General features: G+C 38.1%; 2 protein-coding genes and 1 pseudogene across 2 annotated transcripts; all 3 read left to right on the top strand.

Moving 5' to 3' along the window:
- The first annotated feature begins 2,441 nt into the window (after window positions 1–2,441).
- On the top strand, window positions 2,442–4,028 carry LOC124088495 (small ubiquitin-related modifier 3). The gene has a single exon (XM_046438148.2). The coding sequence runs from the start codon at window positions 2,531–2,533 to the stop codon at window positions 2,867–2,869; it is 339 nt and encodes a 112-aa protein (XP_046294104.1). The 5' UTR covers window positions 2,442–2,530; the 3' UTR covers window positions 2,870–4,028.
- A 3,202-nt stretch (window positions 4,029–7,230) lies between these two features.
- Window positions 7,231–7,787, top strand: LOC124088494 (large ribosomal subunit protein eL21-like; annotated as a pseudogene).
- A 1,662-nt stretch (window positions 7,788–9,449) lies between these two features.
- Window positions 9,450–24,294, top strand: Tmem9b (TMEM9 domain family member B). The gene is made up of 5 exons (XM_046438144.2): window positions 9,450–9,584; window positions 11,979–12,070; window positions 15,052–15,160; window positions 17,281–17,415; window positions 23,107–24,294. Exons 1-5 carry the CDS (start codon window positions 9,480–9,482, stop codon window positions 23,260–23,262), a joined length of 597 nt encoding a protein of 198 aa, XP_046294100.1. The 5' UTR covers window positions 9,450–9,479; the 3' UTR covers window positions 23,263–24,294.
- Window positions 24,295–26,136: the final 1,842 nt, after the last annotated feature.

A 26,136-nucleotide genomic window follows, 5' to 3' on the forward strand; every position in this document is an offset into this window, starting at 1 on the left:
TGTATATATTAGCTTTTACTTTTGTTACTGTTACCATAGTATAATACTAGATCTGTATAACTTATTGTCTGCTCCCACACAGAGAGCCTTTGTCTGTTTTGTTCACTCATGTTCACCCAGTATCAAAAATAGTGTTTAGCACAAAACTGCTTATCAAATATTTGAGTTAACACTGGCTACCAGACCAAGTCAGAGGTTTAAGTAGTTTTTCTCCAGTTACTTACCTCCCTTTCCAAAAGTAAGTTGGATCTCTTGATCACCCTAAGTGGAACTTTTCAAATTTCTATTCTATTCTGTCATTTGGTTGTAACTGATTAGATTGATTTCAAAAACTACCAATGTGTTTTTGAAAAATACTGCCATGGCTTATGCAGGAGGCTGAGGCAAGAGGATGGCAAGTTTAAGGCCAATCTGGGCAATTTATTGAGATTCTCTCAAAAAATGAAAAGGACTGGGGATGTAGCTCAGTGGTAGAACACCCCTGATTCAATCCCCAATACAGGGAGGAAAATGAAAAATACTGCAGTACCTCCTTCTAATTGCAAGCCCTTATTGTGTACACAGAGCTTTGCATCAGCTTTCTAATGCCTTATTCTTACATAAGAATAGACAGCCAGTGATCTCGACATTTAAGAAAAGCTCCCAACTCAAAAGACAGAAACAAAGACTGAAAAACTCACATAAACAATTAAAGAAGCAAAAGAAAATATTAAAAATATTCTCAGAGAAATAAGATATTACATCCCCAAGTGGAACAGAATGCTATTTAAAGTCACAGGGACAGATAGGCATGGCACAGAATGCCTGTAATCCTAGTGTCTTCAAAGGGTGAGTCAGGAGGATCGTGAGTTCAAAGCCAGCCTCAGCAACGGCGAGGCACTAAGCAACTCAGTGAGATCCTGCCTCTAAATAAAATACAAAATAAGGCTGGGGATGTGGCTCAGTGGCCAAATGCCCCTGAGTTCAATCCCTGCTAAACACCCCCTACCCATCCCAAAAGTTGCAGAGAAGTGGACAAGAAAGTGCTGCCCTGGAAGATATTATGCTAAGTGAAATAAGCCAGGCACAGAAAGACAAATACTATATGACCCACTTACGTATAGAATATAAAACAATCAAATTCATAGAATGAGAATAGAAAGGTGGCTACCAGAGGCTGGAGGTTAAAGGAAATAGGGAGATGTTGGTCAAGGGTACAGTATCAGTTAACAGAAGGAATAAGCTTTTTGAGATATAGTATACAACATGGCAACTACAGCTAATAATATTGTATATTTTGAAACTGCCAAGTAAATTTCAAATTTTCTCACCACACAAAAAAATGTATTTTTTTGTGCATTTGAGATGTTGGATATGGTAATCTTGGTAAATAATTCTACATTGTATACACAGATTGTGACATCATTTTGTACCCCATAAATACAGAAAATTTGTTGATTTGTAATAAAATGTTTAAAAATTAAAAGAAAATTAGACAAAGTACTTCAGTATATTTAAAATATAATAGAAATTTAAAAATTAAAAAGAAGAGTTGGAAGGTAAAATTTTTTCAGAAAAAAACCCAAAAGAGGTGGAAATGGGGAAGACAGAGTAAAAGTTTCCTAGAACAAAAGCTGTGCAGTAGGTGTAGAGAATAACCAGCCTGGAATGGAGGATTACAGACTCCAGGAAGGTTGACTCCAATTTAAGAAATGAATGGATAAGGGTTGAATGTGTAGTTCAAAAGTTGAGCACTTGCCTAGCATGCTCAAGGCCTTGAGTTCAATGTCCAGCACCTCAAAATAAATAAATCAACAGACTATTTGATGTGTTTGAATGTTTTCAGAGACTTTGGGATAGATTGATTATAGATACTTGAATGTCAGGTACCTAAGAAAGTTTGAATGGAGTAGTAGGCAATGGCTAACGTCAAAGAAAGGAAATGTAATCATATACCTTTGCTAATAATCGATTAACTATAAATAATGTGTACATTTTTGTAATAAAATAATGGTTATTTGCCTAAGTAGGGTAATATAGATACATTGAGGGGGTAGAGGATGCAGAAACAATATGTGTTTATAAGAAGGTTATAGAGGGGGCTGGGATTGTGGCTCAGCAATAGAGCACTCGCCTAGTGCTCGACTGTGAAGAGAGTGAAGCCCTGGATTCAATATGAAGCCTTGAATGTAAAGGCCTGAGTTCAATCCTCAGCACCACATAAAAATAAATAAATAAAGGTATTGTGTCCAACTACAACTAAAAAGTAAATATTTTAAAAAGAGAAAAAAGAAGAAGGTTATAAAGGGGCTGGGGCTGTAGCTCAGTGGTAGAGCACTTGCCTAGCATGTATGAGGTACTGGGTTCGATTCTCAGCACCACATAAAAATAAACAAAATAAAGGCATTCTGTCCATCTACAACTACAAAAAAAATTTTTTTAAAAAAAGGTTAGAGAGTTGCGGCGGGAGAGCGGCGGGGCCCAGAGCGTGACTCGCCCGCTTCGCGCTGCCTCTTCCGCCTCCGCGTCTCGCTGCCGTCCCCGCGCAGCCATGTCCGAGGAGAAGCCCAAGGAGGGTGTGAAGACGGAGAATGACCACATCAACCTGAAGGTGGCGGGGCAGGATGGCTCCGTGGTGCAGTTCAAGATCAAGAGGCACACCCCACTGAGCAAGCTGATGAAGGCCTACTGCGAGAGGCAGGGCTTGTCAATGAGACAGATTAGATTCAGGTTTGATGGGCAGCCAATTAACGAAACAGACACTCCAGCCCAGCTGGAGATGGAGGATGAGGACACCATCGACGTGTTCCAGCAGCAGACGGGAGGCCTGGCCTCCAGAGGGACCACCCCACACCCTGCCAGCGTCCTTGCATTTCTTATTGAATGGTGAGCGACCACGCTGATCACAGAGGAGTCCGAGAAAGACAAGGACAGTCACCGAAACGATCCTTGAAGCACTTCAAGTGCAGCTCAAAACTCTGCAGGGATGAGTCTACAGCTTACATTGGGCCAATCACATTGTTCTCTTCGTGAAATGAGTTTTAAGGTTTTGGGTTTGTTTTTGTTCTCGGTTTTGTTCATCGCCCCTCTCAAAACATGTTTTCCTTCAAACCTGTGGCCAAATGTTGGCGTTCAGTCTGTGGCCAGGCTCTCAGCCCTGGAGAAGTGGTCACTGCTGGAGCTACCTGTCCGAATCACGTGGAGAGCTCATGTTCACACTGTGCATCTGTGGGAGAGTGTGAGGGGTGGAATTCCACCAGGCGCATTATTAAAATTCTAAAAGCTGCAAATGACAGACTTCATCAAGCATATGGTATAGTTGAAGGCAAAATACTGGAACGCTTCTTCAAAGGTAAAAAACAAAATAAGTCCTTCAGTAATAAGGCCCAAGTGCTTTCTGCTCCTGAGTGTGTCCCCTCTGGGTCTGAGGCCCAGGATGCCACCTCTGCACTCGGTGCTTGGGTGTGGGTATGTGGGCAATGATTGGCACAACCAAAACCAGCTTTTATCTTTTCAAAACCAGGAAATAATTACCATGTTTCTCATTTGGTAATTGTATTGTGGCCTCAGATTTACTTCTAACAGATTAATTATGGTCTTTATATAAAGTAAGATGAAATATCACTGAATTTGCAGTTATGTTGTATAAAAGAGCTGCTTCAAAGTGTGGTTGCAAAAGAAACCCACAGAAAGGTGACTTAGTGTTCTTATGGATTTTTACTTTGCCACTGTCCAAATAAGTATCGAAATTATGCATTAGAACAGTGACTCCAGTTCTGTGAGATATTTGGGAATCTTTACCAATTAAAATGTTCATAGTTCTGCCTATCGTCCTGTAAGGATCCATTGCTGCTTGATGGCCATTCTCTGCCTTTTATAGTCACCTGACAGTGACCCATCACCTCGCTTGCTTGAGATCTTGCAGAAATGTCCTCATTTCCTGTTTTGCTGTATGGGCTCTGGTGGGATGTTGTTGGCTCTGTTGTTTGTTCACCAATTTGTACATTATGTTACCCTTTACTACTGTAAACAGTAAAGATAGTTTGGTATTCTGAAAAAAAAAAAAAAAAAAGGTTAGAGTATAAACTCATTGCCTATAGCAAGAAATAAAATGATGGCCTAAATTGAAAAATTAATAACTAGTGGGCTGGGGATATGGCTCAAGCGGTAGCGTGCTTGCCTGGCATGCGCGGGGTGCTAGATTTGATCCTCAGCACCACATAAAAAAAATTAAATAAAGATGTTGTATCCTCCGAAAACTAAAAAATAAATATTAAAAAATTCTCTCTTTAAAAAAAGAAAAAAATGAAATAGTTATATAAAAATAACCAGTATAAGCATCTATTTAGAAATATGAAAATAAATCCCTGACAGATGACCAAAAGATTAAAAATACATTATCTCTAGGGTGTAGAAATTAAGAGTGTAGAAGGCTGACAGGACCTGGTGTTTTTTCTTGTAAGACCAGTGATCCTATTTGATTCTTTTAAATGTTATATGTTGATAAAAATGAATATGATTAATGTAGTATTTATTTGAAAATATTAGTAATAAAGAATGAGGGACAGTTCTCATAAGTATTGTAAGACACTGGAAAACCAATACTGATTTAGTTCCCCTCTTAAACTAAAAAATATCTTGTGGCCTGAGTGCCTGCCTAGCATGTGTGAGGCACTGAGTTTGATTCTCAACACTACATGAAAATAAATAAATATTAATATGGTGATTACGTGAATTAAAAAAAAAATATCTTGCTACTCTGGTACTGACCATACAAACTGTGTTGCTTTGTTATTTCAAGGGCCCAACTAACTTGTTGGCAATGGTAGCACCAAGAGTTCTAGAAACAGAGATAATATTATGGTCCCATTCATTGTTATTATAGTGGGCATGAGCAAGTGATCACATAGTGTTGCATACTAAAATGGCTTTACAGACAACCAAAGGCAGAAAACCTCAGTAAAGGGGGCTGAGAAGGAGAAAACATCCTGACATAAGAAGGCTCATCTAGGACATTCCCAGGGTATGCTAAGAAATAGCTGGAAGGACTTTTGTGCGTGTGTGCACAACCTTCTGTATCTACTGGAAGCACAAAGGAAATCATCATCATTGATGCTGTGTAAGATTCTATTTGTTCTCCTGGACTGCTGTGGCCTGGTCAAGTGCTGAATAAATCAGAGACGATGGGGTGGAGGAATAAGAAAGAAGGGGTCATGCAGAGAGCTCCAATTAATCACTGAAGGGGAATAGATAGGGACCTGCAGATAACTGGCATTTGTCCCAGATACATATATTGTCACTTCTTCCTAACCTTCTGACTCCCTCACTTAAATTTAGAAAAGGTTCCTCTTCCGTATCTAACCATCCCCCACCAGGGGATTTTTCAGGCCTCACGGAGAAGAGGACCCAGACTAGGTGGAAGGGTACACCTGGACTGCATCACTCAAGAGGAATACAGTAGGGAATCTGGTTACAGGAAAGCAAAGAAAAGAGCAGGGAGAAGAGTGGTTAGGCCAGCCTCACTTTTAGAAAGAACAACTCCAAAGTGATTCAGGGTCTAGGAAGACCATAGGTCAGAAATCTTTCTTCTCCACTGCCTACTACGGTGCCCATGATCCAGATGCCACACCTCAGCCTCTTACAGTCAGAAATAAATCAAGCAAGGATTCGAGTAGGTGCCTGGTATTTTTCTTTGAAGCTAACTAGAAGAGCTTATTTCATTCCCTTTTCTCCTTTCCCTGGTTCACACATTTATTGCTGTTTGCTCCAAGAGTTCACAATATTTTGGACGAGGTGAGGGTTATAAAGGGAGATAGGAAAGCATAATTTTATCATAATGGGGTAAATCAGGAAAGATATTTATATCAACACAGAAGAGAGTACATTTGTCAAGGAAAGCTTTCTGCCCTAGAAGACCCCTGACCTAAAGGAAAGAGTTATTGAATTATAAGCAGGGCAGAAAGAGGAACCAACCCTTCCACTTCTGATGAGTCACTTGAAATTACATTCATTTTTTGCCAAACATGTACTTCTCTCAGACCCTCAGCTCTACCTTTCCCTCCCTGATACTCTCTTACTTACATCAGCCTGAATCTTCAGTCAGCCTGTAATCAGGCAGCAATCTTATAGTCATACTCCACTAATGGCAGCCACACTATATATTCTAGAACAGTGCTGCCTAAAAAAATTTAAAATTTTTAGTAGCCACATTTAAGAAGTAAAAAAGTGAAATTAATAGTATATTTTATTTAATCCACTATATCCAAAACATTTAAACTTTACTTTTTTTTCCTTTGGTACTGGAGATTGAACTCGGGGGCACTCGACCATTGAGCCACATCCCCAGCCCTATTTTGTATTTTATTTAGAGACAGGGTCTGAGTTGCTTAGTGCCTCACCATTGCTGAGGCTGGCTTCAAACTTGCAATCCTTCTGCCTCAGCCTCCAGAGCCACTGGGATTACAGTTGTGCCCAGCAACTTTAGTCAATATTTTAAATTTAGATATTTTACATTTTTTGCATGCTATATCTTTGAAACCAGTGTATGTTTGACATTTTTATTATAGCTCAATTCAGACTTGCCACATTTCAAATGCTCAGTGCAACTCTAAATGCTGTCTTGGTCAGGGCAGCTGTCCAGATTGAGAGTATTTGATGTTTCTCCACTAAAAAGATGGAAGCCAGATGGGCATGGTGGAGAGAAGCCTGGGCAACACAAGAAACCCCCATCTCAAACAGACACACACAACAGATGAAGCCCCTCAGATGGAGGCAGTAAGGTATATTTCCTGTAAGCCTCTGTACCCCTATCAACGCCTTGAAAACAATTTTTAAGGAAGAAGTCTTATGAGGTTTCAGCAAAGAGTGAGCACTCCATTATTTAGATACCAGTCCTAGACAACCCTAAACTGATGCCAAATTTGCAGCTGAATCAGCTTTTAGCAATCAGATCCACAGTGCCTCACCATTACATCTAACCCAGGCTGTCTCCAGATTTTCTCTGGCCAGCAAAACACCCACTGCAAAGACTTGAGAGTTCACCAGTGTGACAGTATCTTCACAGGAAACTGGTAAGAAAGCAACTAGCCCAGCTGATCTGGCTGTGATTGGGGTTTGGTGTCATTTGCCATTTGGGACCCAAAATGGCTAAATACATGTGGTGCAGTAACAGAAAGCTTGTGTTGGAGTCTGGCCTAGAAGCAATAAGAATCACATGGGAGGAAAAATATTCAGAAAATTTTACCTGTTGAAACATTTCACAGTTTTCTTTTCGGCCGGAACCGCCATCTTTCAGTAATTCGCCAAAATGACGAACACAAAGGGAAAGAGGAGAGGAACCCGATATATGTTCTCCAGGCCTTTTAGAAAACATGGAGTTGTTCCTTTGGCCACATATATGTGAATCTACAAGAAGGGTGATATTGTAGACATCAAGGGAATGGGTACTGTTCAAAAAGGAATGCCCCACAAACGTTATCATGGCAAAACTGGGAGAGTCTACAATGTTACCCAGCATGCTGTTGGCATTGTTGTGAATAAGCAAGTTAAGGGCAAGATTCTTGCCAAGAGGATTAATGTGCGTATTGAGCATATTAAGCACTCTAAGAGCCGAGACAGCTTCCTGAAACGTGTGAAGGAAAATGATCAGAAAAAGAAGGAAGCCAAAGAGAAAGGTACCTGGGTTCAGCTGAAGCGCCAGCCTTCCCCACCCAGAGAAGCACATTTTGTGAGAACAAATGGAAAGGAGCCTGAACTGCTGGAACCTATTCCCTATGAATTCATGGCATAATAAATGTAAAAAAAAAAAAAAAAAAAAAAAAAGGAATTAAAGGCCCGTGGACTACAAAAAAAAAAAAAAGAAAAGAAACATTTTCACAAACTAGAAAGGACCACTTTTTTTAAAAAATTGTTCTAATTAGTTATACATGACAGAATGTATTTTAACACATTGTACATAAATGGAGCACAACTTCTCATTCCTCTGGCTATACATGGTGCAGAATCACACCAGTAGTGTAATCATATGTATATATAGGGTAATAATGTCTGTCTCTTTCTACCGTCCTTTCCATCCCCATAGCCCCAACCCTCCTCTCACTCCCCTCTGCACAATCCAAAGTTGCTTCATTCTTCCCTACCCATCCCATGGAACATCATCCACTTACCAGAGAAAATATTCAGCCTTTGTTTTTTTGGGGGGGATTGGCTTATTTCACTTACCATGATATTCTCTAATGAAAGGACCACTTTTAAAATCTATTTAGAGAGAAAAAAAAAAACCACGGGGTATCACAGGAGCAGATTTTGAAATTCATAGTTCAATTCCCTTAGGATGAGCAAAAAACCAAAGACCCAGAAAAGGGAAGTGATTTATAAAGGTTGTGATGAATCCTTCATTCCTTCCACTACCTCGTCAGTCTCCATTAACTGAAAAATATTTTTAATTATTTATTTTTTAGAAGTAGTTGGACACAATACCTTTGTTTTATTTTTATGTGGTGCTAAGGATTGAACCCAGGGCCTCGCACGTGCTAAACGATCGCTCTACCGCTGAGCCACAATTCCAGTCCCCTGAAAAATATTTTAATGGGAGACACTGTGCCACCTCTAGGGTGCTTCTAAAATATCTGCTGAGGATGATGTGCCCTGAGGAACTGGGTCAGCACTATCCCATCTCGGACTTAGCGGTCAGACGCCAAGGATAGACAAGTCCTCACCAGTGCGCAGCGCCCGGATTCCCCACCTCCTTGGAATCCTGGGCGAAGGATGCTGCTGCCCAGCCCAGCCCTGCCGCTGTGACCCACTTCCTAAATGCAGGCTGGACCAAGGCGGTCAGCCAGAAGCGGAGGCCACACCCACCAGGGGAGCTAACAAAGGCTGTTAGAAACCTGGCAGGCAGTTGTGTCCCGGAGGCTCCCGGGAGGCAGGTTAGTACCCAAAGTGCAGGAGACGACTCCTTAACCTTCCGACTGGGGTGGGCTTCCGGGAAAAGAATGCTCGGCCCAGACCCAGCCTGGTTTCCGCGCTTGGCACCCGGCAGGCCGCGCCAGCCAGAATGAGCCTCTGCCCCAGCAATTCCTGGAGCTTCGGCTCACCCCGGCCTCCCCTGGATGGCAACGAAGGCTCCGACCCCGCACCCCCTCAGACACTGGAGCTTAATGGGGTCTCCCTGAGTAAAAGAACTTTCCAGCGCACCGGCAGCTCGACCAGCCCCCGCTGCTTCTGCTCCCAGGAAGATGTCCGAGCGCCCAGACTGCAACCCCAGCGCGAACCCTTTCCGTCCGGGAACAGAGCGTTGGCCCACCCCGCGTGGAGTTCGTACAGCCTCCGGGCCTTTCCGCACAGGAAACAGTTTCCGGGGCGGATGCATTTTACAGCTGACCCGGCGCGGCTGATGACGTGAAGTCCCAGACGGAAGTGCGGACGGAGGATACCGAGCCGGATTCCGAGCCGGGAGTTGGTCTCCGGCCTCCGGGCTGCCGGCTGGCTGGGAGGCGGTGATGGCGACTCTGTGGGGAGGTCTCCTTCGACTTGGTTCCATGCTCAGCCTGTCCTGCCTGGCGCTCTCTGTACTGCTACTGGTACAGCTGACAGACGCCGCCAAGGTGAGTCCCGCCCAGCCTTCCCTCCTGACAGGAGCTCCTCCCCTACTTCTGGCCTTGCGAAAACTGGGTCTGCCTACTTGCTCTCTACCGGAGCCCTGTCCCAGCCCTGACAGCCATGCTCCTAGCTTCACAGCCCTGGCAGCACTCACCCCCACTCTTTACTGCCCGGTAGCACTCCTGCCCTCAGTCCTGACAGCCTGGCAATCGCCGCCCCCACACCCAGTCCTGACAGCTACTCTTCCACGTTTTGACATTTCCCTCCCCAGCCCAGACAGCGTCCATCTCAAACTTTACAACCTTTCCAAGAATCTTTAACTCTCCACCTGCTCTGATACCTTACCCCCTACCCTCCACCAGCCTCAGCCTCCGTGTTCTCCAAACCAAATGATAGGAAGCTCCTCCCTTATAGAAGTTTTTCCTATTAGGAACTAACTCCCCTGAACTCATTCCTAAACAGATTCCCTTCCTATCATGGAAACTAATCTTTCCTGGTAGCCTCCCTTAGTAGCAGGACCTACAGAGTATCTCTCACCAGCTTAATAGTCTCATCTCTCCCTCTCAAGGACCTCTTAGCTTCTTTCTTGCCTTCTCTCTTTCTTATAATTTAGTGGAAAAGGAATGAGACAAACCACAGGAAAGGTGAGATTATGGCCTTTCCCCAAGTTTTTTTTTCCTTCTTTCTTTCTTTTTACTTTTCTTTCTTTTTTTTTTTTTTTTTTTTTTTTGGAGAGGGGTACCAGAGATTGAACTCAGGGGCACTCAACTACTAAACCACATCCCCAGCCCAATTTCGTATTTTATTAGAGACAGGGTCTCACTGAGTTGCTTAGCGCCTTGCCATTGCTAAGGCTGGCTTTGAACTGGGGATCCTCCTGTCTCAGCCTGTCCTGGTCTCATACATACTTGTTTTTCTTCTTTGATGAGCTAAATCATTTGGAGGCAAAAATAGAAAGACTTCACATTAGTGTGATGGGAAAACAGAAAGCCATTGCATTTTTAAATAGGAGCTTAAATCTATAATATCCTTTTTATTCTTTTTAGTTATACACAACAGTAGAGAGATCTATAATATCTTTAAACACAGGGACTAAGATAGATTACAGGCAGGCAGATGTTTTTGAAAAGGAGTTCTTTTTGAAATTCTTTCTGACCTCCCACCAGAAACAGAGACAGCAGCAAGTCTCTTGACTTTTGAAACTGCATATTGTTCATCATCACTTTATGTAGTATATTGTGGTCATGTATGTGTTAATCTCTTCTTAGGGTGTGTCCTAGGGCAGGAGCTGTGTCTCATGCTTATCTGAATTTACTCATTGAGCCACAAGGTCTGGCACAGAGTAAACACTGAATGGTTGCTGAGTAAGTTTATGATCAGTGAACAGCTCTGCCAGACATAGGGCTGTATGTGGGAGCAATGGGCATGGTCTTCTGGGGACAAACGAGTAATTGTTTTCTCAAATTCTCCTTTACACTTTCTGTCTGTATATGCCTCTTGATTTTTTTTTTCTTTTTTACTGCTGGGGATTGAACCCAGGGCCTTGTGCATGCAAGGCAAGCACTCTACCAACCGAGCTATATCCTCAGCCCCTGCCTCTTGAATTTTTGTCGTTGTTGTTAGAAGTTGTCCTCGCTGTCAACCAGAGATTAGTAGCAAAGTTTCCTGGGAAGAGTAGAATAAGCTGATCTCAACTAGAATTAAGCTACTTCCCCTATGTACTTCCTTCTTAGTTGTAGCTAAGTGCCTCTAAAAATTCTTTCCTTATAGGATTCTAGCCCAGTCAGTCCATTTTATCCATGTCAGTACCTTTCTACCAAAGGGTGAAAGATGGTAGGCGAAAGAATTGCAACTTTGTTTTTTTGTGATGCTAGGGATCAAATTCAGGAGCTCACTATACTAAACACTTGTTCTACCACTGAGCTAAATTCCCAGCCCTTTTTAAAATTTTTATTTTAAGATAGGATCTTATTGAATTACCCAGGCTATCCTTGAATTTGTAATCCTTCTGCCTCAGCCTCCTGAGGTTACAGGCATATGTCTCCCCCATCCTTTTGTAATTAGCATTCTTATTTATAGGCACAACTATTTGTCAACTATATATTTTTCTACTGGCAGGTAGGCAGTGATAACATTAACACAATTTGATTGTTATGTGATTAATAAGTAACAGATCATGTATTACATATTATTTCAAAATAATTTAATGTAATATATAATGATTCATTAGCTTAACATAAAGGACTTATGGTTTTAAGACTTACATCACTCAAAATTAAAATTTTAAATGAGTGGTTTAATAAAATTTGACAGGATGTTTAGCAAAGTGAATATTTGCAGTTTTTAAAAGATATGAATGATAAATCATAAATTATACTAGGTTTTCGTTTTGGTTACAGAATTTCGAGGATGTTCGATGTAAATGTATCTGTCCTCCCTATAAAGAGAATTCTGGACATATTTATAATAAGAACATATCCCAGAAAGATTGGTAAGTATTCTGGATCACTGAATTACCTGCCACATTTCTTTCTGTGGTTGTTACTGTTGGCTCAGGATGTGTATCCAATGTGTCATTTTCTTTTTAAGTATATCTTTTTTTAAGCAAAAAAAAAAAAAGAAAAGAAAAAGAGTAAGGCTAAGGGCATGATATAAAGCTAAAAAACACTATATTTCCCTCCACAAGGAAAGTTTTATATGCAGATGTCACCGAGTAGTTTTTATTTTCTTTAATTTTTTTCCTTTTAATTGTTGATGGACCTTTATCTTATTTATTTATTTATGTGTGGTGCTGAGAATCGAACCCAGTACTCCTACATGCTAGGCAAGTGCTCTACCACTGAGCCACAATCCCAGCCCCAGCACTGAGTTTTTGGCACCTAAACTACCCATTGTTACCTGCCTATGCCGCACCATTTGGTGAGGGGCCTTTTTCTCTCTCACTTTTCAGTGAAAGGTAAGCAAACCTTCATCTGAATTATAATTTGTACAACATCAGTTTTGATAATATTTGGTATTGCCACATAGAAGAGGCTATGTTTAAAAGTGTCAGAGCTCTCAGGAATGATGATGAATGAACTATATATATATTAGTTTCCCATTTGGTGTGAGTAATTAGTTTGTATGTATACAGAGATAGTGATCCTTTTGCCTTCAGGCAATCAGGCAGACCTATAGTGATTGGAATCCTGACTAGCCAGCCACCAGTAGCCTTTGTTTATCACAGTAGACCTTATAAATGATAGCTTTGTACACACACACACATTTTAGTTGTTTAGTATTTTAGTTGTTGATACATTTTATTTATTTATTTATTTGTGGTGCTGAGAATCAAATCCAGTGTCTCATGCATGCGAGGCAAGCACTCTACCACTCAGCCCCAGCCCCAGCCCCAGTGATAACTTTTTCTATATGCTCCATGAAACAGTTGGGAAACAGATGTGTTATAGTAGGATGGGTGTATGCCTTCCCATAGAATTGTGATGTTCATAGTTTATTGGTGTTCATAGGGGTTAGGTATCCAAGGAAAATAGCTCTAAATGCTAGCTATTTTCACAAGAATCTGATTTCATCGCTCAATAATCAGCAAAGGGTCTGAAAGCAAGATTAAATTCTTTCTGTCACAACTGACTTTGAAAAAGAAAAGCCTGCCTTTGAACATGGTTAGCTTCTCTGATGTCATTGTTTATTCTTCTCATGATGAATGCTTTTAGGTTTAGTCTGTTTGATGTGTTCCTGAGAACTTTTTGTGTTCCACTTTAAAAGGTTTCATATTACAAAGTGATTTGACAATATTATTACAGATTTTGTATCAGCAAGTTACTTTATATAATGCAAAAAAAAAAAACACAACACCTTCAAATAATCATTAAGTTACTTCTATAAATTTTCCAAAGATTCTGAAGATTAACAAGATCAGTTTTGTTGTCAGTAAAAGAATATGAATTCGGGTTGCAAATAAACTCACTGTTCAGTGATTTATACCAATCTCTTCACTAACTTTTTGTTATTCCAGGCTCAGATAAAGCCATACATTGTTCATTCCTGGTTATTAGTCAAAATAGAGCTTTGAAAATAAACAGTTGAAAATAAGCCTTGTTTGAGATTTTTCTTCCTTCCCTTATCCCAATTTCCCTTGCTTCTTTCTTACAGCTTAACCTTTTACTGGAATAGTTTCCCGATTGGCACTGAAATTTTTAACTTGCCTTAGAAAGTAAAACAGGTTGTCATCAATCAGGATATTGTTGCTTCCTGAGGCCTCCAATATCAATATATCCAGAACATAAAAGAAATGGATGCCCAAAGGTACAGATGAAACATGTAGGTCAGGCATTAGATTGATGGGGGTCATATGCTGAGTACCCGTTGCCTATTTCTGAAATTAGGAATAGATATTTCATTCTGTGAAGGGTATAGATGAAGTCAGGCTTCCAAATTTATTGTGGTTTGTGTTTGGGGTGTGGTTCAAAGCTATAATATCTTCCTTTTGACACTAGGGGGAACTGTTGCCTAGTTCCCAAGAATAGCTGAACTGCCTCTAGGTTTAGCTCTGCTCCTGACTGGTTGGTTTGAATGAACCTCCCTGCTTCTTCAGTGCAAGACTTGCACAACTGTTGCACAGTATCCAACACCTGTTGTTACTATAAAGTATTTGTCCTTCAAAAGAAATACTCAATATTTACTCGGCACTTAGATTCTCAAGTAATTCTTAGGTATTGCTGAGGTTTATGAACCTGAAATAGGAAACTTTTATGGTATTACTTATGGAATAGCTTACTCTTATTTGAAATTCTACTAGTGAATATTTAATTTTTTATTACTGTTGTTAAAATTAATTACCTGTTATGATAACAGCTTTTATCATTTATATCATTTTGTGTTTTCTTTCAAATGCCACATTTCATAGGTAACAGAGCACAAAAATGTGCATTTTGATAGGACAAAGAAAAGGACTCAGCTAGAGCATTGAGTGTCCCCAAGAAGAATGGGTGGGGTAGGATAGGTTGCTGTAGTTGAGTTATTGAATAGTTTAAGCCAGAAATGTCTAAGGAAGAGTACCAAAAGGAAAAAAAAAATTGCTCTGTAGCCAGCAGGACAGAAAAACTTTGCCTCCTTTTGCTGAAGGTAATCAGAGTGGTAAACTCTTAATAGCTGAGAAAAGTAATAAAAATGTGTGATACCTGCCCCGGACATAGAACAGACATATATCCCACTAACACAGGCATTTGTAACTGTTAACAATAGCAACTGAAAATAGACCACTATTATGTATGTGTCTTTATTACTTCTTAGACTATAAAATCTTACCAAAATGCTAATATTGAGAGAGGAAATGTTTTCACTTTGCTTTATTTGTTTCTTATGTTCTTTCACTGGGGTAAGTTCAATGATATTTCTGGATTTCAGGAAGTTTTGATCAGTGCAAGTACAAAATCAAGCCAGGCTTTAGCAATATTTTATTTGTGTTTTCAGTGATTGCCTTCATGTTGTAGAGCCCATGCCTGTGCGGGGGCCTGATGTAGAAGCATACTGTCTACGCTGTGAATGCAAATATGAGGAAAGAAGCTCTGTTACGATCAAGGTGAAATATACATGGTCTCTAGACAAGACAGAAAATTTGAACCCCCTTTCCAAAAGGGATAATGGGCCTGCCTAATTGAGTTGCTTTGTGGTTATCGATATGTTAGATAGATACGTAAAATGGATAGATGTATTAAAATGTGCTATGTTTAATCATCATATTCCAGAAATATCCTAGTTTCTCTGTTGGCCATGTACACCAAAGGCTAGTGGGACAGTAGCATGATTAAGCCCTCCATTCACTAATCTCCTAACCCTTTGAATAAGTTTATACACACACACACACACACACACACACACACACGTGTGTATGTGTATATATATATGTATATATATATATATATACATACATACATACATATACATATATAACTATTTCAGAAATATTAGTTCTAATTTTAAGATTTCCCTTCTTCAATTCTTATAGGAAATGGAATATACATAACTCTCATCGCTATTTGGATTCTGATGGGCTCAATTTCTTTATTATAGTTAGGACTAATGGTGGTTTTCTCAAGTTTTTTAATATGGTGCTTACCATTCTTTCCTAAAAAAAAAAAAAAAAGCTTTGTTGTAATGGTCAGTCATAATAAGATTTCTGCTATGATAGACCCCACAGGAGAGCTCCTGTTCCAGCAGGGTTTAGTACTACAGAGAAATCCTCACTGTACTTTGTCTTTTTACATAGTTTTTGGGCACATATAATTTATGTGCCCAAATTTAAAATTTACTCATCATAAGTGTCAATTATATAAATTTTAATAAACTTAAAACAACTTTTTAAAATATAATTTTAAATCATTCCCATTACCCTAAAAATATCCCTTTATGCTCATTTATAGTTAATCCTCATTGCTGTCCCCAGCCCGAAACAATCACTTGATCACTATTCTACTTTCTATCAGTATATATCTGAACATGTCATATAAATGGAATTATGTAGTATATAGTCTTCTGTGACTGCCTTTTTTCATTTAGCTTAATGGTTTTTATTTATTCTTATTTTTTTAATATTTTTATTAGTTTGATGGACTTTTGTTTATTTATTTGCTTATATGTGGTGCTGAGAATCAAACTCAGTGCCTCACACATGCTAGGCAAGCACTCTACCACTGAGCCACAACCCCAGCCCATGGTTTTTTTATAAGTTGTAGCAAGTATCAGTACTTTATTCTGTTTTATTGTTGAAGAGTGTTCCATTTTATTTTAAAAATATATTTTATTTTGAGACAGGGGGGCCTTGCTTAGGGGCTTGCTAAGTTGCACAGACTGGCTTTGAACTTGGGATCCTCCTGCTTCAGCCTTCCGAGCCATTGGGATTATAGGAGGATGCCATTGCACCTGCCATAGTGTTCCATTTTATGAATATTCATTCCTCAATTGATAGACATTTGGGTTATTTCCAGATTTATACTGTTAGGACTATCTGTGTACATGTCTTTATGTGGATATAGGTTTCCCTTTCTCTTGGGTAAATTCCATAAAGTAGTAAGCTTATGTGTAATTTAACAGTCAACCAGATTGTTTTCCAAAGTGGTTGCACCATTTTGCCAGCAGTGTATGATGTTTCTGTTTCTCCACATCCTTGTCAACAATTGCTATTGTCTATTCTATTTTATTATAGCCTTCCTTGTGTGTGTCTCATTTGTGTGGTCAGCACACAAATTAATATCCCAAGAAAATCAGTGGCCTAAAAAGTGTTTCTGTAGACTTAAATTGATCTAAAAGAGTATCCTGTTGAAATTTATCTGAACTACATTTTCTGTTACGATTCCTTTAAATTGTTTTAGCAAGACTTCTTCTAGGAGACTATGTTCAGGTTAAAAAAAAAAAACAACAAAAACTGCTATGTTAGCAATGGTGACAAAGGATTAGTATTAAGTGAAGATGAAGTTTTTGAAGATTCATAAAAAGATCCCAAAGACAAAATGCTTTTTCTCCTTTATCTTAAATAGTACTTTGGTAAAGATTTGAGTTTGTGTCTTATTAGAATCTGGTTGGTATAGAAATCCTATATGCTTGGCAGATAAATCAGTCTTCACTATGGCTTTACAATTATCATGACAAACTTCTGATTTCTTGGTTTGATTAGCAATGTAACTTATTTTCAATTTCGTTTAGGTTACCATTATAATTTATCTCTCTATTTTGGGGCTTCTACTTCTATACATGGTGTATCTTACCCTGATTGAGCCTATACTGAAGAGACGCCTCTTTGGACACTCACAGTTGATACAAAGCGATGATGATGTTGGGGTAAGTTTCTAGCCTGCCTTAGCTGCTCATAGCCAGTGTCTGTCATCATCTGATGTAAAGTGAAATTAAGCAAATGAATAGGCCAGGTGCAGTTGTACACTCCTGTAATCCCAGCAGCTTGGGGCTGAGACAGCAGGATCACAGGTTTGAGGCCAGCCTCACAACTTAGCAAGACCCTAAGCAATTTAGGGAGACCCTGTCTCAAAATGAAAAAAATTAAAAGGGCTGAGGATGTAGCTCGGTGGTAAAGTGCCCCAGGGTTAAACCCCCAGTAGCAAAAAAAGCATTGCACATGGAACACATCCTCAATCTGAGTCACTAAAGAGAGTTCTAATTTTAGTGTCTATCTCTTTATGAGGAAATCGTTCTGTAAAGCCATAATTTGTTACTTTAAAATGATGACCCATATTCTGTTTGCCTTGAGAAAAACATCTGATATAGTTTTCTTCCCAAGTTCCTGCCTGAAACACTTTTCCTATTAGTATCACCAAATATTTTAGAAGGCAAAGAAAATTTGCTAATGGAAACCATGAAGACACAGCATTCTTTTCTTATTGAAATATAACTTGATGACTTTCTGAGGTTTTATGTTTTCCTCCTGTTTTTTTTTTTCAATATTTGTTTTTTAGTTTTAGTTGGACACAATATCTTTATTTTATATTTATGTGGTGCTAAGATCAAACTCAGTGCCTCAAACATGCACTCTACCACTGAACCACAACCCCATCCCTCCTCCTGCTTTTAAAAAAAAATTCAGATCCTCCTTCAGTCTTTTTTTTTTTAATTGTAGTTGGACACAATACCTTTATTTATTTTTTTGTTTTTGTGTGGTGCTTAGGATCAAACCCAGGGCCTTGCATGTGCTAGGCAAGCACTGTACCACTGAGCCACCACCCCAGCCCTCCTCCTTCTGTCTCTAAAACACATTTATATTTGTACAAATAGTTGGCATAATCAGTATATAAATTGATGCATTGTCTCCTTTTCATTTTAACATTACTTAATTTAAAAGTATCTAGATATTGATTTTGTCCATAGCTTGATATTCAGTATAGTTTAGAGAATTGTATTGTTTGATTTATCATTATCCTGTTTGGGATTATTCTTTAATTTTCCACTATTTTATTATTATATATAATTAGAAATTACTTTTTTGGGCTGGGGTTGTGTCTCAGTGGTGTGTCTCAAATGGGGCACTGGGTTCAATCCTCAGCACCACACAAATAAATAAAATAGAAATAGTGTCCATCTATGACTAAAAATTTTAAATGTTTTAAAAAAGAAATAGGAATGGTGGCAGTGTAATCCCAGCTTCTCTGGAAGCTGAAGCAGGAGGATTACAAGTTTGAGGCCAGCCTCAACAATGGTGTTAAAAATAAATAAATAAATTAATTAATTAATTAAATATACAAACAAATGGGCTGGGAATGTAGCTCAGTGGTCGAGTGCCTTGGATTCAATCTCCAGTACTATAAAACAAACAAACAAAACAAGAACAACAACAAAAGAAATTATGGGCTGGGGTTGTAGCTCAGCAGTAGTGCACTCGCCTAGCACATGCAAGGCCCTGGGTTCGATCCTCAGCACCACATTAAAAAAAAAAATAAAGGTATTGTGTCTAACTACAACTAAAAAATAAATATTAAAAAAATAAAAAAAGAAATACTTTTTCTATTGAAATATTTTATTGGACTATGTTCCTGAAAGAGATAAAATTCTTTATAGTTTTAACAATCAATTCTAAAAGCCAAGCCTGAGTGAGCTTGCCAACCAGTCAAGAGTTCTTTTACTCTGGAATGCCTTTGTGGACCTGTTGGTAAAAGCTAGGAAAGGAGACCCTGGCTAGATGATTTGAGTTGTAACTATAAATAGAGCCTGCTTTTTTTTTTTTTTTTCAGAGAGAGAGAGAATTTTTTAATATTTATTTTTAATTTTCGGTGGACACAACATCTTTATTTTATTTTTATGTGGTGCTGAGGATCGAACCCAGCACCCCGCGCATGCCAGGCAAGCGTGCTACCGCTTGAGCCACATCCCCAGCCCCCAGAGCCTGCTTTTTGGAACAATAAACTGTTGTCTCATGAGTATCAATTATAAATACTTAGCTTATTTGGGCAAGATTTATTTATTTATTTATTTTTGGCAAGAATTTTCATAAAAGCACCTCTCTTTACCTCTTTTTCCCTTGCTGTTTTTATTCGACCAACATATAATGAGATAATGAGTTAAATATTCTGTTCTTGTTACTAGGGATAAAGAGATGAATAAAATAAAAAAAAGTAAATGAAATTACTATAGTGGTTTCTCCATTTTATTTTTTATTTATTTATTTTTTTTGAGAGAGAATTTTTTTAATATTTATTTTTGAGTTTTCAGTGGACACAACATCTTTATTTAATTTTTATGTGGTGCTGAGGATCGAACCCAGTGCCCCGTGCATGCCAGGCAAGCGCATTACCACTTGAGCCACATTCCCAGCACTCCATTTTATTTTTAATATAAGAAACACATATTTACTGCAAAAGAATTCCAGGAGGAGACTGACAGGCTGGGATAAAAGACTAGAGATCTGATGTGGTCAAAACCTAGGCATAGTGATGGAATTAATACAGGGAAAGCTGGAAAAACAGATGTTGTATGTTAGAAACTAATATTAGAGCCTCTTATACTATTTCCATGTTTAGGGTTTCTCAACACTGACTAGCTATCTAGGGTCGAATAATTCTTTGTTCTGAAAGGATATCCTGTTGTGAGATATTCAGCAGCATCCCTAACTTCTATCTACTAAATGCTAGAAGATTAATGCTGCATGATTGCTATTCCAGTCACGGCAATCAAAAATGTTCACAGGCATTGCTAAATGTCCCTGGGTAAGGAGCAAAATCACACCCAATTAATTGAAGAATATTGTCACTGAGAGGCCTGGCTGACCCTTGGATACCTGTTAAACTAATTCTCGACAGGGAGAGGTTTTCTGACCAGAGCTATGAATTTATGGCAACTCCACACACAAAAAAGTTAAATTCCTGTAATTGTTAGACTCAAGATATAAGTTTTTCCTTATTTATATACTTTTAAGAATGCTTTTTAAAAATTCTTAGTTTTCATTTTTGTTCAGTGTAAAACATTTTAAAGCACAAATAGTTAAGAAGCTCATTGCAAGTAGTCATAATATTTACTGTATCATATATCCATGACACATCATCACTATTATCAAAGCATTACATTAAAACATGTTTTGTATTCATTGTAATTTTATCAGGTGTAAAAAGAACAAACATAGGAAAAAGATAAATCTCCTGTATTTGCATTCTCTCAGCATCCATGACCACGAGCAGCTAGTTCAATCTTGTTCTGATATGTGGAGAGCAGAACAAAAGGATTAACTAGTTTGTTTAGTCTTTTGAATATGTTCCTTAAGAAGATTTTTCTCCCCTTACCATGAAGAGTAGAAAACATGAATGTGAAACTGCAGGGTGCTCTTCTGATGAAGTACATCCTTCTTCCCAGCCTTGTTTGTGTTAAAACAAGCCAATGGTAATAATATTTGATATACAAGTTCATTGAAACACCATATTCCTATAGTGTCATTTTAATCTACCTGAATAAAATATGTGTATTGAGAAGATCTAACATCAAATCAAGTTAATTAGGCAAGCTAAATTTTAAAATAATTTGTTAAATGACCTTGGATTAGTTTATTTCCCTATGGGGAATCAAGTAAACCTATAAGTTTAGCCTTCCTTTGTGTTTACCTTCTTTTTTAAACTGAAAAAAATTTGACTTTATAGTATTGTCTTTATTATTTTCATTTGTAAGATTAAAAATAAAAAATAAATGGGATTTGCACAAGCCATTACCATTAAGTGAAAAGTAAATGATATTTGGATAAAGAAAGCAAGGAAAGCCAGGTTCAGTGGCCCACACCTGTAATCCCAGTGGCTCGGGAGGCTGAGACCAGAAGATCACAGGTTCAAAGCCAGCCTCAGCAACTATGAGGCACTAAGCAACTCAGTGAGACTAACTCTAAATAAAATACAAAATAGGGTTGTAGATGTGGCTCAGTGGTTGAGTTTCCTTGAATTCAATCCCAGTACCAAAAAAAAAAAAAAAAAAAGGCAAGGAAAGATTCTTTTTATAGAAAACTCTTTGAGCATGTAGACATGGTTTAAATGTTGTGCTATGAAAACAAGACCAGGTATCATAACACCATATAGTTATGTGGTTATTCATAGCTTTTCAAATACTTGCTGACTCCTGCCCTAGATATATAATATAGCTTTTTAGACATGCATAGCAGAACAATGTTGTTTCTTTCCTTGAGGCAAAACTTAGTTTTAGAGGTCTGAATTGTGACTTGCTTGCATCTTGTGTTGGAATATTTAGAAACTTTGCTAATAGGAGTTTCAGGAAAAAGAGATCAAGGAAAGGCAAAACAAAAACAATAAATTACTATTGAATGCTTTTTATCATTTAGGCAGCTGTGTTTATATCTCATTCATAGGTAGATTAACATGGTGGTTTCCTGTGTAATGACTACAAACATCCAGTTGCATTAGTTTACTTTGGCTAGGAAAGGTTGGTTTTCTACAGATATCAGGGTAACCCTTTAATACCTCTTTCGTAAGACAGTAACTAACATGGAAGCCATTGGGTGCTCAGCAATGAAAAATTCAAGTCTTTGTAGAATAGAGATGCTGAAGTAAATCAATCCTCATATTCCTTGGAAATAGAAAGAAATCATAGCACTTGATTTCTTTTCATTACAGGGTAGAGAAGGGGGAAATTTGAAAACTACCCATTTAGTTTGTGTTAAGAGTATAAGGAGAGCTGGGGATGTGGCTCAAGCGGTAGTGCGCTCTCCTGGCATGCGCGGGCGCTGGGTTCGACCTCAGCACCACATAAAAATAAAATAAAGATGTTGTGTCCACTGAAAACTAAAAAATAAATATTTTTAAAAAGAGTATAAGGAGAGATTAAAACCAATCAAGATAAGATCCTGTCAACTTATCTGCCATGGCAAATGCGGCCCCAAGCAGGCAAATAAATAATTTTAATATAATGGGAGTCAGGAAATTTAAAGATATATTTACTCTGTCACAGATGCTTTTATAGTATTAATTAAAGCAAGGAAAGCCTTTCATTCTGTGTAACACAGAGATATGGATATGAAAATAGACTTCCTTTGCCCTACTAATCAAGGAAGACTTCTCTTTAACAAGAATGACCATTGTGGTCTGGGGTTGTGGTTCAATGGTAGAGCACTTTCCTAGCATGGGAGAGGCACTGGGTTTGATCCTCAGCACCACATAAAAAGATAAATAAATAAAGGTATTGTGCCCATCTACAACTAAAAAAATACTAAAAAAAAAAATTTTTTTTAAATGACCATTTTATTTGCCTTGGTCTCTGCTTTTTAAGGGAAATGTCTTTGGAAAATGTGACCCATGGAAATGTTTCACAAATATCCTTCTCACTTATGTCTCCTAAACCACCTTTTTCCATAGATTTCATCCTTCTTCTGCATAGAAGTGTATAGTCACACAGCTCTAATGTGTGCAGCTTTGAACTAGGACTGGTATTCTATTGAAAAATTCACCTGTTCCCATCTCTGTGGCTAGCTAACTGCTGTTTTGTGTATACTTTACGCTGGTCTTGGTCATCTCTGATGTTCTCTATCTGGACTTGCAGGATCACCAGCCTTTTGCAAATGCCCATGATGTGCTGGCCCGCTCCCGCAGTCGAGCCAATGTTCTAAACAAGGTGGAATATGCCCAGCAGCGTTGGAAGCTTCAAGTACAAGAGCAGCGAAAATCTGTCTTTGACCGACATGTTGTCCTCAGCTAATTGGAAATCGAATGCAAGGTAACTAGAAAGACACAAGGAAGACAACTGAAAAGAATTGACTGAGTTTTCCTGGGTTTTGTTTTAATACCCTGTTGTTTTCACTGATTCTTGCTGGAAGACTCAAAATTGGAAGCAAAAACATGCTTAGTATTTTTTTTCTGGTTAACATATTAATGGAGACATTTTTAAAAGCACACAGTTTGGAGTCAGTCAATAAGCCTTTTCCTACTTTGACTTTTACTAATAAAATTATATCTGCCTATAAATTATCTTGAAGTCCTTTACCTAAAATAAGCACTCTCTTTTTCACCATATAGTTTTAACTTGATTTTCAAGATAATTTTCTGGTGTTCTTTGTTTTTATTATTGTTTTTGTTTTTTTGGCGGGAGAGAGGAGGGATATGTGGGAAGTGCTTGACCCAACTTTTCTCAAGTTACTTTACAAACAAACTTTTGTAAATAGACCTTACCTTCTATTTTCAAATTTCATGAATATTTTCCAGTGTAGTTGGCCTCATCAAAGTGCTGACTTACCGGTTTGACTTTTGCACTGACTGTATTAATCTTGGTATTTGGTTGGCCTGTGGCTTCATTTTATGGTAAATTGGATCTGAAATGCCTGGCAGCTCTTCACAAAAATGCAGATTTTCTTCCTGTACTGTGATGTCTGATGCAATGCATCCTAGAACAAACTGGCCATTTGCTAGTTTATTCTAATGACTAAACATAGTCTTGGTGTGTGTGGTCTTCCTCATATTCTCCTAGTATTTTTAAGGACAAATCCTAAGGACTTGGACACTTGCAATAAAGAAATTATCTTTTAAACCCAAGCTTCCCTGGAGTGATGACATACTGGTCAGTATTTCTGGTCAGTTGAGAGGCAATGGTTTAAGCTCTAATGTGTGCAGCTTTGAACTAGGACTAGAATTCTGGGTGCCTCTCTGAAAAGTATAACAGTTATTGGATAACTGGCTTTTTTCTTCCCATGTCCTCTTTGGAATGTAACAATAAAAATAATTTTTGAAACACCTATCAGTGTGTCTATGTTCTCTAAGTTTCTTCTCCCTCTTTGCTGTATGATTAGCTTGAAGATACAAGGACATTTTGTAACCTGTTGTAAGACAGTTTTATACCAATCTAATCATAAAACACTGGCACTAAATTAGCTGTGTGTGCTAATGTATGGATTCTTAGGTGAGTCTCTGAAAAGTATACAAATATTCTGATAATTTGAGACATGTAAAAATTCCCCAAGGATTGCTTGTTCTAAGAAGTTCTTAACAAGTTCTTGGGAGCTATTGATTTTGTTGTTGTTTAGGGTTTTTAAAAAATTTTTAGCACCCAAAAATCTAACCTAAAATTAATTTTATTGTTAGTATTAAAAAATAATAGGTTCAATCATGACTGAGTGAAATTTATCCCACAGCATACAAGACTAGTTCAACATTTTAAAATAATATAATCTATCACTTTTAAAGAAGAAAACCAGATGATCCTATCAGTGGACACCAAAAAAGAACTGGACAAAATCCAACACCCATTCATAATAAAAACTCTCTCCAAGCATGGTGGCACATGTCTGTAACCTAGCAACTTGGGAGATTGAAACAGGAGGGTCAGAAGTTTGAGGCCAGTCTGGGCACTTTAGTGAGACCCTGTCTCAAAATAAAAAGGAAAGGGGGCATGAGAGCAGAAAAGATGGTGGAATGAGATGGATATCATTACCCTAGGTACATGTATGACTGCACATATGGTGCAACACTGCATTGTGTACAACCAGAGAAATGAAAATTTGTGCTGCAGTTGTGTACAATGAATCAAAATGCATTCTTCTGTTATATATACCTAATTAAAATAAGTTAATTAATTTTTTTAAATTAAAAAATAAAAAGGGATAGGGGTGTGGCTCGGCACACCCTGGGTTTAATCTCCAGTACCACAATCAATCAAACTAGGAAGAGAGGGGAACTTCCTAAACCAGATAGAGAATGTATACAAAAAAAAAAAAAAAAAATGTACAAACATTGTATTTAATAATGAGAAACTAGAAGTTTTCCCACTAAGAACAGGAACAAGGCAAGGATGTCATTTCTCACCATTTCTTTTTTACATTATACTGGAGTCCTAGCTAATGCATGAAGACACGAAAAAGAAATAAAAGTTATACAGATTAAAAAGGAAGAAATAAAATCATCTTTGTTTATAGATGACATACATGATTGTCTGTTGAAATCCCAAAAGAATCAACAATAACAAAAAATCCTGGAACTAATAAATGATTATAGTAAGGTTGCAGGATACAAGGCTAATATGCAAAAGTCAATTGCTTTTCTATATGCAAATAATGAACAAGACGAATTTGAAATTAAAAACACAAGAAAATTTACATTAGCAACCCTAAAAAATGGCATTTTAAGCATAACTCCAACAAAATATGCATAAGATTTAGGAGAAAAATCACAAAACCCTGATAAAGAAGTCAAAGAATTGAATAAGTGAGGGATAGTCCATACTCACTGATAGTAAGCCTTGGTATTGTCAAAGTGTCTGTTCTTGCCACCTTGACCTGTAGATTCAATGCAATCCCAATCAAGATCCCAGAAAGTTACTTTGTAGATATGGACAAACTGATTTTAACATTTATTTAGAAAGATGACCAGAGGAGCCACAAAATATTAAAGGAGAGGGCTGGGGTTGTGACTCAGAAGCAGAGTGCTGCCTAGCATGTATGAGTCACTGGGTTTGATCCTCAGGACCACATGAAAATAAAATAAAGATATTGTGTCCACCTATAACTAAAAAATGAATATTTTTTAAAATATTAAAAGACACTACAAAGTCTGAAGACTGACACTACCCAACTTCAAGACTTAA

Source organism: Marmota monax, unplaced genomic scaffold (assembly GCF_021218885.2).
Source record: "Marmota monax isolate L192 unplaced genomic scaffold, Marmota_monax_Labrador192_F-V1.1 WCK01_AAM20220418_F8-fsc00061, whole genome shotgun sequence".
NCBI lineage: Eukaryota > Metazoa > Chordata > Mammalia > Rodentia > Sciuridae > Marmota > Marmota monax.

Bases quoted from the DNA above. Each gene is read 5' to 3' on its own strand.
- Tmem9b (XM_046438144.2), top strand. From the start codon at position 9,480: ATGGCGACTCTGTGGGGAGGTCTCCTTCGACTTGGTTCCATGCTCAGC. The intron at 12,071-15,051 runs GTAAGTATTCTG...TTGTGTTTTCAG, and splicing joins AACATATCCCAGAAAGATTG to TGATTGCCTTCATGTTGTAG. The intron at 17,416-23,106 runs GTAAGTTTCTAG...CTGGACTTGCAG, and splicing joins AAAGCGATGATGATGTTGGG to GATCACCAGCCTTTTGCAAA.
- LOC124088495 (XM_046438148.2), top strand. From the start codon at position 2,531: ATGTCCGAGGAGAAGCCCAAGGAGGGTGTGAAGACGGAGAATGACCAC.